The 13,396-nt window shown below is 34.3% G+C and overlaps 1 protein-coding gene across 1 annotated transcript in view; it reads left to right on the top strand.

Annotated features, from left to right (window-relative positions):
* Nucleotides 1-11,657, top strand: part of par-6 (partitioning defective protein 6) — a 46,631-nt gene extending 34,974 nt beyond the window's left edge. Inside the window, exon 3 of the mRNA XM_090397674.1 lies at nt 9,645-11,657. Within this exon, the coding sequence (XP_090253800.1) occupies nt 9,645-10,312 (668 nt within the window). The 3' untranslated portion in view covers nt 10,313-11,657. The remainder of the gene's footprint in view (nt 1-9,644) is intronic.
* Nucleotides 11,658-13,396: the final 1,739 nt, after the last annotated feature.

Here is a 13,396-nt window from a genome sequence, read left to right as displayed (position 1 = left end):
AGTTCAAAAAGAAAATACTCGAACAATTTTAGAAGGAAATTTATTAGAATTATAGATTTTAGCACAGTTGAACAATCCATAAAAGTATTTAGGGAAGAAACAGAGCAGCACTTGGACATGTCTAGAGTGGAATTGAACCAGTAAGAGAGGAGTTGGTAATCTGTTGAATGCAGCCTTAAAATGATTTTAAGGTTTTAGAATTTTATTTGTGAGAACAGTTTCTTTCTGGATTTGTGGCAGCCAAGCATATGTTTTTGCGAGAAGTACTTGTAGGGAAGGGAGTATCTTTTTTGATGTAAAGAAACTGTAGGCATGATATGTTCATATCATGAAAAACTCAATCGTATTTGTATTCCATCATAAGAATTCTTGTGTGATGATCATTACATCCTTGAGAAATAGGACTATTAAATTTAAGAGGAATTTGAATCAGTTGGTTTTCTCTTATGTTGAAGAATGGTGTGTTAAATGCTTTTAACTTTTTCTCAAGCAAGTGAATTTATGAATTTTGTAAATGGATCTTGCAGTTGTGGTCACATTTATCAACTTCAATTTAGTTTATTAGGGCATGCAATCCAGTTAAACTTGAAAAACTCAAATAGAAGAAAATTGTCTTAGAACAATAATGTCACATGCTCTTAACCAATTTATATCATTTTTAATTTTGTTTTGTCTTGCCTAGCAATGTTCACTGTTGAAATTATGTGTATTTATACATTGTACTATTTATATTTGTATATTCTATATATATTGAATAAATACTTTAGATCTCTTGCTAAAACCAGAAGAAGAAAAGTCATTTACTTTATAAACATAGTGGTTAAACTGTTTACTTTGTGAAAAATGGTGGTCTTACCCATTTCTTGTCGCAGAGTGAAGTGGTAGAATCTGTGCCGATGGTGATTAGCTGTTTGTTTTCCAGTTGATGAAGTTGGCAGTTTGTTATTTCTTTAGAGAGCATTCTTAGTGCTCTCTAAAGAAATAACAAACTATAACAAAAAAAATAATAAAAAATATGTGGTGTATATATCTTAGTTGGCTTTGAACGATTCCCTTTGGTTGGAAAGACTTGGGTTCTAACCCCATCTTGGAGCTAAAGATTCAGGACTTTTCAGTTGAACCACAGTTAGTGGGTCTCATACATACAGAAGTAGAAAGGATTTTCCTCCCAGAAACTCAGGTTTTTCATCCTTCAAAACAGACAAACTGGCCAGAACACATGTGATTGACAGCTATAATACACTATGCAAGTAAAATTAATTGCCCTCTTTGAACATGCTCAGGTTTCATGCTCAAAAAAACCAAGTTACTTGACTGTTACAGGGCATTGGGCCTAACAGACATGGGAATGAGTATGGGGTTTGCTTCAGTGCTAGAGCAGAATGACAGCTGATTATAATAGTATATGGAGATTTCATTTTTAATTGTATTTTATAACTATAAAAACTTAAGTATTCGTGGCATTTTATCAGTTGTTGAACAATACGCTTGAAATTAATCAAAACCAACTAGTTTTGTAAACACAAACCATTAGAAGAGCACAGTTCAATGGAAATTTAAATATGACTAATGATGTGTCAGCTGTCTCTCTCCCTCTCTCTCTCTGTAGAATTGGTAGGTAATTGTTGAAGGTAATCTGATATGTCAATAGATCAGATTAGTGATTTCCAGACATCATTTAGAATAAACCCTTGGTTTCTGTTAAGAGAGCCATGTGAGTGAATTATTGCAGTAGATTTTTTGATTTGTATAGGGAGAAGTTCTAAATAGGCTGTTGTGGATATATCCTAGTCAACAGTATAATTTGTAGTTGTAAAGGAAAGACTTCTCTCTTTTTTTTTTATACTCTGTTGCTAAACATGTTCTTGGTTTCTCACCTGCAATGTCAGTTTGTCTGGCATGTGTAAGAAACACTACAGAAATGTGGTATCCTATAAACACCCAATTTAAACACTCCAAATGCCTATAGAAGTCCTTTAGGGATTCAAAGATGCTATGAATAATTTAGATTGGTTTGAAAACTGCTCAAATGTTCTTTAAGAGCATCAGTATATGGAATGGAAATTAAATCCCTGTGTTAAATTGGTGTTTGGAGTTCCTCCTTATTTGTCTTCATTTATGATTTTAAGAACTGGTTGCCCAGTTCTTAAAAGTGCTGATTACACCACATAGATTTTGATAGATTACACTGAAGGTATGAATAGGCTTGTGGAAAACATTTAAAGAAAAACCATTAGTTAGTTTATTTGTGATTAAAATACCCAGAAAAGGAATTTAACTTCTTTCTCCAGCTCTAATGTGAAATTTATATTATGGTGGAACAAATGAAGAGAAAGGAAAAACTACTTCAAGGCAGAAAAGTCATGCTTCCAGAGTGTGAAAATATTGTCTGCATACCTGCTAAAGTAACTTTCCATGTGATTTGAGCCAGGAATCATGCCTCAAGTTTTTCATGAATAGATTAGCAGATGTGTGAGATAAGGGACTACCCATTGCCAATTCAAACTGTTGTCTTTTTTTCACTACCTAGACATACTTGTTGGAGAGAGAGAGAGAGAGAACACCAAGGTATCTCCACTCCTCCAGAATGGAGATAAAATGCAAGGACACGCCATGCAGGGAAAACTCAAAGTTCTCAACCTTCAATTTCTTGTCTTTATCTGAAGAGACAAGAAAAAGCATTCTTCGACTTTGTCACATTAATGTTTAAGCAATGAACTTGAAAGAAGTTGACTGCTTGGATTAGGAGTTCCTGCAAGCCTTGGCTAGTAGAGGCTATGAGTATATGGTCATCAGCAAATGCCATAGCATTAACAGTGGCTGTGTCTAGAGAGCCAATATCATTTAGAAGAGAGCAAAGAAACTCATTAGTGACACAGTTGAAGAAAATAGGAGAGAAAGGGTCTCCATGGTTAGGCTAAGGATAGTTTCCATTTATGAGTAAAGTTTTGTTTTAACTGCAGTGATCTTATATTACATTTTACTGTCATGTGGAGGAGTCTAAATCTAGTATGTTTCCTATGTCCTTGAAGGATATCATTTATTCTACATGTCAGATGAAAAGGAGCTGTGAAAGTTTTTAAATAATTTTTTTGCATTTGTCTTTTTTAAATAATCCAAAATCTCTGCATTAGAGACCAAATATGGAATTTTGTTTCAAGGTAGGCCTCTAATAAGTTGGGCATTGATCTGACACTGGGTGATGAAATTCACATTTTATCTAAGCAATCACAAATGTCCTTGCCATCTTGCTAAATAAGCTGAAAGTTTATTCTTTTTTACTGTGTGCAAGAAAATAAGTAAGAAATTTGATATTATGAAAGCGTTTTGCTATTAAATTGCTTTGGATTCATCTGTAATCACTGTTCAAGAAGTGTTTAGGTTGCAATCAAGGATTACAGCTATTCTGTGTGGAAAATTTGAAAAGCTTCTGTTAAATTTTTTTTATCATTTTTGTGTTCTTCAAAGGAGCTACAGTACTTCAGCTTTGATTAGCATTGCATTCATTTTTTTTTTTATTTTTATTTTAAATGTGCAGTTTAAAATGCTGGAGCCTTGAATTAACATTTGTACCACTTTTATGGGATTTAAGCTGAAATATTAATTCCTTCAGAAATTGCATGAATTAATGTGTGTACTGCATGAGCTACATGAATTTTGGTCTTTTTCCTGCCATCTTGGCATCAAACACCTACTTTGCTAATCTTTCTTAACCCATTCTAGTTAATGACCATACCACCTTAAATTAGCTCTGGCTATTTCACTGTTTGCCAAATTGATGCCATCTTTTCCTACCCCTAATTTTTCTCAAAAACCCTCGGTGGTTTCCATTCTTTGATCCACTGTTTTATTTCTAAGTCAGCTCTGAGATCCATAAGTCAAAATTGATTTGAGCACTATCTTGTATTTTGTTAGCTTGGTATTTGACTAATTTTCTTTTTAATTCTATATAAATTTATTCACTTGATTCTCCAAAATACCAGCTTTGTTTATTCTGCTATTTATTTTCATATTTAAGTTGTCATTACTAAAAATTGTTCCTAAAATGTTTTACTTGTTCTATAGGTTCTCAATTCACAATGCAATTAGTTTTCTGTCTTCACGCCTTTCATTGTTTTGGTCTTTTTATTGCTGAATTTCATGCATATTTGCTACTAGTTATTCAGTTCAGTTAAGGAATTGTGTAAACTGGATTTATTTAGGAATATAATGTACACATAAACAGCTGTCATATTATAATAAATTTAGTTCAATCCTTTATCCAAGTGTGAGCAAACGAAGTTTGCACCTGAAAATATATTCAGGACTAAACTTTCAACATCTTTCTCTAAATCCAGAGTAACTTAATAAAAAAAAAGGTGACACCTTTTGGCAACTCCTATAGGTAGAGATGACCTCGCTACTGCTTCTGCTTGGTATCTCCACCTCTGGGCCTGGCTCCCACTGAAGAGACCTCAATTGATAATATTGGATTATCAATTGAGGTCTCCGGATTGATAATATGAATCATGACATAACCCTATAATACAGGCATTATTATGGTCAAGAATTTGTTCGTTGAATTGAGTGGATGCAAATGAGTCTCATTGCGACAAAGGGGTGATTCTCTGTTTCAAACAGTAACAAAAATTCAGTGAAAGTTACAGGGAAAGCTCTAACCATTGATGATGCAAAGGCCTTGCAGGAATATTTAATGCATTTCAGGCTTGTCATGGATGATGCTCCTTCCATGGCCTATCAACTAGCAAAAAAAATCTTAGCCAAGAGTCATGGCAACAATGCTATGCTAAAAGGGGATTTACTGTAGCAAACTTTCCATTATGAATTTAAAAAAAAAAAAAAAAAAAAAAAAAAAAAAAAAAACGTATTTTCTGATGTACAAGGAGGAGAGGCTGGAAAGTTCTGATAAATGCCTAGAACAAAAATGATATTGAAGCAACTGAAAACCACAAGAAAAAACATACCAGTAGCAGAGTTATGAAGGTAACTTATGTTCTTATATCCTCATATGTTTTTTTTTTTTTTTTTTTTTTTTGTGGTTATGGTTATCAGATGCTTTAATATTTTTGTTCTAGGTGTTTATCTGAAGCCCCCCCCCCCCCAATATGCTCTCAAGGAGTGTACTAGATGTCATCACAGTTAACACTATTTAATAACTAATTTCCAATCAGCAGATATACCTCAATTTGTATTATTTGGTTCAATTTCGCTTGCTTTTGTGCTTCTGCATATTGTACACAATTGGTATTAATTGTTAGTATTCACTGAATTTGAAGAAATTCAGTATTTAAAAAAATCTATATATATGTTGGACGAGTGGTTAGCGTATTTGCTCTCCAGTCAAGAGGCTGCAGGTTCGAATCCCGTGTAGGCATGATGTTTGTGATTGTCTTCCACCTTCATACATTCATTCACCCAAGTATATAAATGCACTGCCAATATGGACTGGGTCACCATGGGGAGTTGTAGACCTGAAACCTCCTTCAGTGGGAGAGGCCTTCACCCTGCAGTGGGTAGAAAAATAGGCTGTACATCATCATTCATCATATATATATATATATATATATATTAAAAATTAATCATCATCATCAAATTCCAGCCATTTACCCTCAAGGGGTGTACAGGATACGATAGTACTACATGAAAAAATTACATCATTACTAACTTCCTATCTACAATTTTCCTCCAAATCAGTCTGTTACTTGTCAAGACTCCAACCTTACTAGATCTTATATTTCTATCGTCTAAGGCACTTTGTACCATATCAATCCACCTATATCTTGGTCTTCCTCTGGGTCGTTTTTCTGCCAACCTGGCAGAGAACATTTGTTTTGCTAATCTTTTCTCTCCCATTCTATTTAAGTGACAATATCACCTGAGATTAGCTCTGCTAACGCATTCCTGGATGCTGACAATGTCAAGTTCTTTCCTAATATCCTCGTTTTTAATATGATATTGCCATTGATGCCATCTGTTCACGCCTATAATCTTTCTCAGGACTCTCATATCTGCGGTCTCTAGTCTTTGGTCAAGCGTTTTACTTCTGACCCAGTTCTCAGATTCATAAGTTAAAACTGGTTTGAACAATGTCTTGTATACAGCTAATTTAGTGTTCCAACTAATTTCTCTCTTATTCCATATGAATTTATTCAATTGACTTCCCACCATAATACCAGCTTTGCTGATTCTGTTGTCTATTTCTATATTGAATTTACCATCTTCACTAAAAATCGTGCCTAAGTAGCTGAAATATTTTACTTGTTCCACAGGTTCTCCATTCACAACACAGTTGACATTTTCAATGCTTCTGCCTATTTTCATTGTCTTTGTCTTTTTATTGCTGACCTTCATACCATATCTATTACAACAGTTATTCAATTTAGTCAGAGAATCTTGCAGACTTGTAGCAGATTTATTTAGAAGTATAACATCGTCCGCATAAAGCAAAGAGCTGACATTAACATCTCCAATTCTGATATCATGTTTAATACCACTTTCCTTCAAAATGTGATCCATATAGATAATGAATAACAGAGGGGATAATGTACATCCTTGTCTCACACCAGATTTAACATTAAACCATCTTCCTGTACTTCCTTCAATTCTAACTGCTGACTTACAACTCAAATACAGACTAAGTATTGCTTGATATAATGCCCCATCGACACCATATAACTGCAGTATATTGAATAGCTTCTCTCTTGGCACCTTGTCATATGCCTTTTCCAAATCGACAAAACTTAAATACAGATCTTTGTTATATTCCCATGCTTTCTCGACTATTTGTCGTAAAGTGAAGATCTGATCCTGACAGCCTCTATTTGGCCTGAATCCAGCTTTTCTTCCACAATTCTTCTCAATCGTTTCTCAAGTATACTTGCATAGATCTTGCCAGGAACACTTAGTAGGGAAATAACTCTGTAATTCTCACATTCAGTTTTATTTCCCTTTTTATATATGGGTACTATGAGAGCTCTACTCCGATCATTGGGAATTAGTCCCTCTGTCCAGGCTTTCTGAACTATGCAGTGCAGCCACTGTGAGACTTATACCACCATACTTCAGCATTTCTGGTCGAATATCATCCACTCCTGCTGCCTTTCCACATTTTAAGCCCTTGATGGCTTTTTCTACTTCATGTATGGATATGTATTCCTGACTGCATGCCTGGTCAGTGTTTTTTATCACTGTGCTGTCATCACTGCTTGTTTCATTTAGCAGTCTTTCAAAGTAATTACTCCATACTTCAAGGAAATCTTTTTCTCCCATTTTCATGTCACCTTTATCATCTCTAACTCCTTTTACAGCACTCTTTCCTCCATTCCTAAGCTTCTTCAACAACCTCCAGAATATTTTGCCGCCTTCTTGATATTTATTTTCTATATTCTTGCCAAAGTCCTCCCATGACTTTTGTTTAGCTAGTTTTACACAGTGTTTAGCATTCTTGCATTTGTCTCTGTATTCTCTAAGAGCACAAGCTGACTTATTTGTTAGGAACTTTTGATATGCTTTCTTCTTTTCCTTCACTGCCTCTTTAACTTCCTGTGTCCACCATGGAGTTCTACTTTTTCTATCCTTGCAGACAACTTCACCACATGCCTCTCTAGTTGAGTCAATCAGGGCTTTCTTTAATGCTTGCCACTGAATCTCCAAGGTTTGATTCCTGTTCTCAAACTCTTTCATTTTTTCTTCAATAATCTTTGTGTATTTTAGTCTACAGTTCACATCTGAGAGCTGCTCAACTTTTGTATGTCTGACAATCATTTCCTATTCTGCTATTTAGATCCCCAACAAGGACCAACTTTTCCTTTTTCATTGTGTCAGTTGCTTTTTCTAAAGCATCAAAAAATTCCTCCACTTCTACCTTAGTAGAACCTTCTGTGGGACCATAGGAACAAATAAGTCTCATTGTCCAGTTCCCCATTCTCATATTCGCCCACATTACTCTACTTGAGACTGCCTGCCATTCAAGAAGATTAGCCTCGTATTTTGTGTTGCATACTATGGCTACTCCTTCTTTTCCTTTATTGTCATTGCCTGAATATAACATTTTGTATTTATTGCTCGGAAAGAGCAATTAAAAATTAATGATATACTAAATAAGAACACCGAGAATGGTAAGAAAAACTTTAATATAACACGACTAGTTTCGTCAGAATGCTGACTTCCTCAGGTGTGTAAATAATAACAAAAAACTGGAAAAATAACAAGGTAAAAAACATGGACCTCTCAAATTAACAAAATATGAATAGCAACAGTCATATTTGAACTGGTGCCAGTGTGAGTTGTGAGTGGCAACTGATTCCAGAGCGCCAGAACTCAATCACTGGGCTGTGGGCATCAGGCAAACTGTAGCTTAAATTGTTGTTTATGTGTGATGGGTCCAGAACTATTTCCTTTGATTCTACGATGCGTCTCTCAAGTTCAGCACTGCATTTATAGATATTGGTCGTAAGATTCCAGTCTAGTTTTGAAGCTCTTCTAGATTAGAGTTAGTGGACAAAAGAACATGACTGGAGAGTGCGCTTGCATGTGTTCTTTTGTAAGAGATGTCATGCTGGTGTTCCTCAATACGTAGTGAAATAGACTTATCAGTCTGTCCATTATAAGGTTTACCGCAGTTGCAGACGACTTTATAAACTTCTGGAAACTGAAACTGGTTGTGTTGTGTTTTTCTGAGTTGCCCCAAACCAAAACACAACCAGCTTCAGTTTCCAGGAGTTTATAAAGTCGTCTGCAACTGCAGTAAACCTTATTATGGACAGACTGATAAGTCTATTTCACTAAGTCTTGAGGAACACCAGCATGACATCTCTTACAAAAGAACCTGTGCAAGCGCACTCTCCAGTCATGTTCTTTTCTCTGCTAACTCTAATCTAGAAGAGCTTCAACACCAGATAGACTGGAATCTTATGACCAATATCTATAAATGTGGTGACGAACTTGAGAGACGCATCGTAGAATCAAAGGAAATAGTTCTGGACCCATCACACACAAACAACAATTTAAGCTACAGTTGCCACTCACAACTCACGCTAGTCCTGCCACGCGGACACCAGTTCAAATATGACTGTTGCTATTCCTATTTTGTTAATTTGAGAAGTCCATGTTTTTTATCTTGTTATTTTTCCTTTATTATTATTTACACACCTGAAGAAGTCGCCATTCCGACAAAACGAGTCGTGTTATATTAAAGTTTTTCTTACCTTTGTCGGTGTTCTTAGTCAGTATATCATTAATTTTTAAAATGTCTACAAGCCAAGTCAATACTAGTCACAAAATATATATAAAATAATGAATTCTGAGTAACCATGATAAATTAGGGAGGTAGAGAGAATTTGATGTGTAGCGAAGGTTTTTTCATTTGTAGTATAATTTTTGTCTGTTTATTAATTATTGCAAGTATTTCTGACCTATACCAAATAGCCTAAGTTCAGAAACATTGGCAGGATGCCATTCAAAGTAAGATGAGTTACTATTAATTAACAAAGAGAAGATATAAATTTATCTGAAATTGCACAGATTGGAATAAATCTCATTAAACATAAAACAAAATGAAGGGAATGTATTCTGTGTTTTTAAAATTTTATCTATTTGTAATTATCTTATCTTATAATTTTGTTTTTAAAATTTTTATCTTTCAGGTGAAAGTTGTGAAGAACTAAATGGCTATGGTAATTCTGGTAGAAAAAAGAAATTCCTCTCTCAGTATCTTCTACCGTCCATTCCAAAAAACCGTCCCCATATATCTATAAGTTTACCAGAAGACTTTCGTCAGGTGTCATCTATTATAGATGTAGACATTGTGCCTGAAACGTGTCGGCGTGTGAGGCTAGTTAAGCATGGTTCTGATAAACCACTTGGTTTTTATATACGTGATGGCACGAGTGTGCGTGTGACTCCACATGGCTTAGAAAAGGTTCCTGGAATCTTCATATCTCGTTTAGTACCAGGAGGTTTAGCAGAGAGCACTGGCCTTTTAGCAGTAAATGATGAAGTATTAGAAGTAAATGGAATTGAAGTTGCTGGAAAAACTTTAGATCAGGTCACAGACATGATGGTTGCTAATTCTTCCAATCTCATTATAACTATTCGTCCAGCAAATCAGTCCAGTGTTGGGTTCCCACGTCGTGGTTCTGTAGGTCATTCCTCTCAACTCTCCCATGGTTCACATAATTCAAATCAATCTCTTCCAAGTGATGATGACCATTACGATGAAGATGAAATTAGGGATCATACTAACACTATGTTTTATGATAACACAGCAGAAAGGCCAACACCGTCACAAGATGATGGTGTGATTACACTTTAGTTAGTAATTTTGTTCTGTTTTGAGCTTATGATTATATATGTTGTTGGTGCTGTTGAATTTTGTTACAAAACAGAAGTTAATTTAGCCTTGAGAAAAACAAACTGTGTTTGCAGCTATAGGAAATATTGTTCAAAACAGTGCAGTTTTAAATATGCACCACATACAAACTGATGTAATTTGTACTTAAAATGGCAACATTCCATATGTTATTGTGGAAAACTTTTTATATATATTTTTTTTTTTTTTTCAAAACATGTGATAATGTTGTGAACGGGAGGGAATATAACTTGTACAGTTTGTGTTAAATGTCTCTTATTCTTCAGAATATAGTAATGAGAGGACTATTAACTGAAGGTGCTTTTCCCAATAAACCGTCAGGGTTCATTATTGAAAAGTTTTGTGTGTGTGTGTGTGTGTGTGTGTATGCTGCATATTCAGATTAAACTGCAATTTCAATAGCTTTCTCTAATTTTGTAAAATTGCTTGTTTTTATTTTGGTTGCAAAAGTATCCTTTTATATTTAAAAAATAATAATATGTATTGCAAGTATTTTTCAATTTCTTTACCTTTATGAAATTAAGAAATTTTTTATGCAAATTTGTGCAGATATATATATATATTTTAAAATACTGAGAATGTGTTAATGGTTCTTGACAACATGCTGAGCAAATATAATTTGTAGTTTTCAATGTCACTGTTAATGATTTAGGACTGTATTTACTAAACTTTGAAATCATAATTTTGGTATGATCATGTTTTAAGGCACTTGTTCTTGATGAAATTTTGAAGTTCTTTTATATTAAAATTCCACATTGTTCCAACATAATTTCTAAAATATGGTGTAAATTTTTCTTGTTGGCAAAGGAGAGAATCGTTTTTTCTTAAGATTTTACAGTATATTACAACACTAACACAGAAAAATATTTCACCCTTTTCACTCCTTTCATTAAAGAGCTAAGAGAATACCTGTACAACCTTAGAGTTAAAAATGTGTTATTTAGAATCTCTGAGAACAACTTGTATATAAACAGCATTATTTATGCTCATTCATCAAACTGTTTCCACTTGCAGTTTATGCATATATTTTGAGTTTCTCTACATTTTTTTAATGCATGTGTGATCTGTTTGTAAGTTTTTGTTTTAACTTTAGGTAATTCTTTGTTCTGAAAGGAAGCCTTTTGATGTCCATGTTATTGGTAGCATAATTGAAAAATATATACAAATATACATAATTTTATACAGTCCTTTTTTTAAACTGCTAATTGTGTTGACTTTTAGACTGTAGCAGAAACAAACATAACTTGTGATTATATATATATATATATATATATTGTTGCTGTTTGAATCATTGGAAATAAAAAAAATAGTACTTATTTTCTCAAGAAAAAGGTTGGGATTTTGGTTGACTTTGTTAATGCAAAATACATTTTTCAGTTGCTTATTTTATTGCAGATAACTCACCATAACAAACTATTCCTTTGGTTTCTATAATGTTACTTGAATAATTGTGAAAGCTAACTATACTTAAGCTTACACTGGTATGTTTCTTGGGTTGATACAAACAGACACATAGAAATTTAAATTTTCATAACTCATCTATGTAGATTAATGTTTCCATTTTTGTGCATCATGAAAAGTACTAAGAGAAATTTTAGGGTTGCAAATTTAGCTGGTTGTGCAAATTAAGATGTGATAATTTGCATTTGTTATATAGCAAGTGAAATCATCAGATGTAACATAAAAAGTTGGCTGCTTGAGTTTTCTGTTTGTTAATAGCTTCACAATTTCAAAACATTTTTCATTGCCCTTCAGAATATTAAGTTTTTAACAGCAGTAGAGAAGGTGTTTGAATGCTAATTGCTCATGAAGATTGCTTCCATGAAGGTTTATTCCATCCTCTCATTTTTTAAAATATATATGCATAAAATTAGTGAATATTTTGAGGAAATGGCATGCAGCGATAAGTATAAAAGTACCTGATACTTTTCTGATCCACACATAAAAAGGTGCATATAGCATATCAGTGCCAAGTATGAGCAAGAAATCTATTGATGTTTCTTGAACCAGTAAAGGTTCTGTCTTCTACAAAGACTACAACCTTAGGGATGCTGTTCCTAAGAACAGAGGTTAGATGGAATGAAACAGGGGGAAAAGAATTGCCATGGGTATGTGGAGCTGGACTGCAAATAGATGTTGACTAGCAGCAGCTCTTGTTCTTAGTTTTCAAAGAAAGTGGAGGGATTATGGTGGCCAGTTCAGCAGGAGGCAGAAGCTGAACATCTATGAGAGAGGGATAGGAGTGTATCTGTGAGAATGAGAATTGTTAGTTAATCAGCTTATCCTTTTCTGAACAGCATCAAATGCTCTCAGAGAGGATGTGGGTGTATCACTCCAAACGTGTGAACGGTATTCCACTGTTGGATAGATTTGAGAATCAAGGCTAGTTTGAATCCGATCATTTTGTGATGGAGTAAAAATCACGACATACAATTGCTTTTTTTTTTTATGACTAACTTCACTTTTAATATTTCAGTTACTTTAACTAATCAGTTGAAATCCAATATCTAAAAAATTTTATTATCTTCCAATATTTTGCCTTTGTCAGAAGGGCATTATCATAGAAAATAGCTGCACACAAACACTACCAAAAACAATGCCCAGTGATCTAATCTGCATGAGAGTAAAAAAAATATCAGAAGGACCTTTCATATGAACAGCATTCTAAATGACTGCTGTTATAAACAACACATCTTCTGTGTGTTAAGCTAAGTGGCCTGTTATAGCCAACTTCACTTATGCATGGAAATCTAATGCTGTTATAGGGGTAGATAAGCTTACTTGCGAGGTCTGTATGTCTGAACTATGTTTACTCCTGTAAACATGGCTTTCAAAGAGTTAAAAACCCTGTCACATCTATGCAGTTAAATATAATTTTGAGCTAATTGCATGTTTTCTGGTCTGGGGTCTTTCCTCCTGAGGCAAAGCTGCATGCTACCGGATTGGGGAATGGCCACCAGAGATGGAGACTAGCTGCAAATAGCCAATAAGCAGTCCTGGACAAGATTTAGGGTGGCCTAAGCTCAA

The sequence above is a fragment of the Typopeltis vanoorti genome, chromosome 9 (genome assembly GCF_054136105.1).
Source record: "Typopeltis vanoorti isolate ZY-2024b chromosome 9, IOZ_Tvanoo_1.0, whole genome shotgun sequence".
NCBI lineage: Eukaryota > Metazoa > Arthropoda > Arachnida > Uropygi > Thelyphonidae > Typopeltis > Typopeltis vanoorti.
This window is presented reverse-complemented; position numbering and strand designations above follow the sequence as displayed.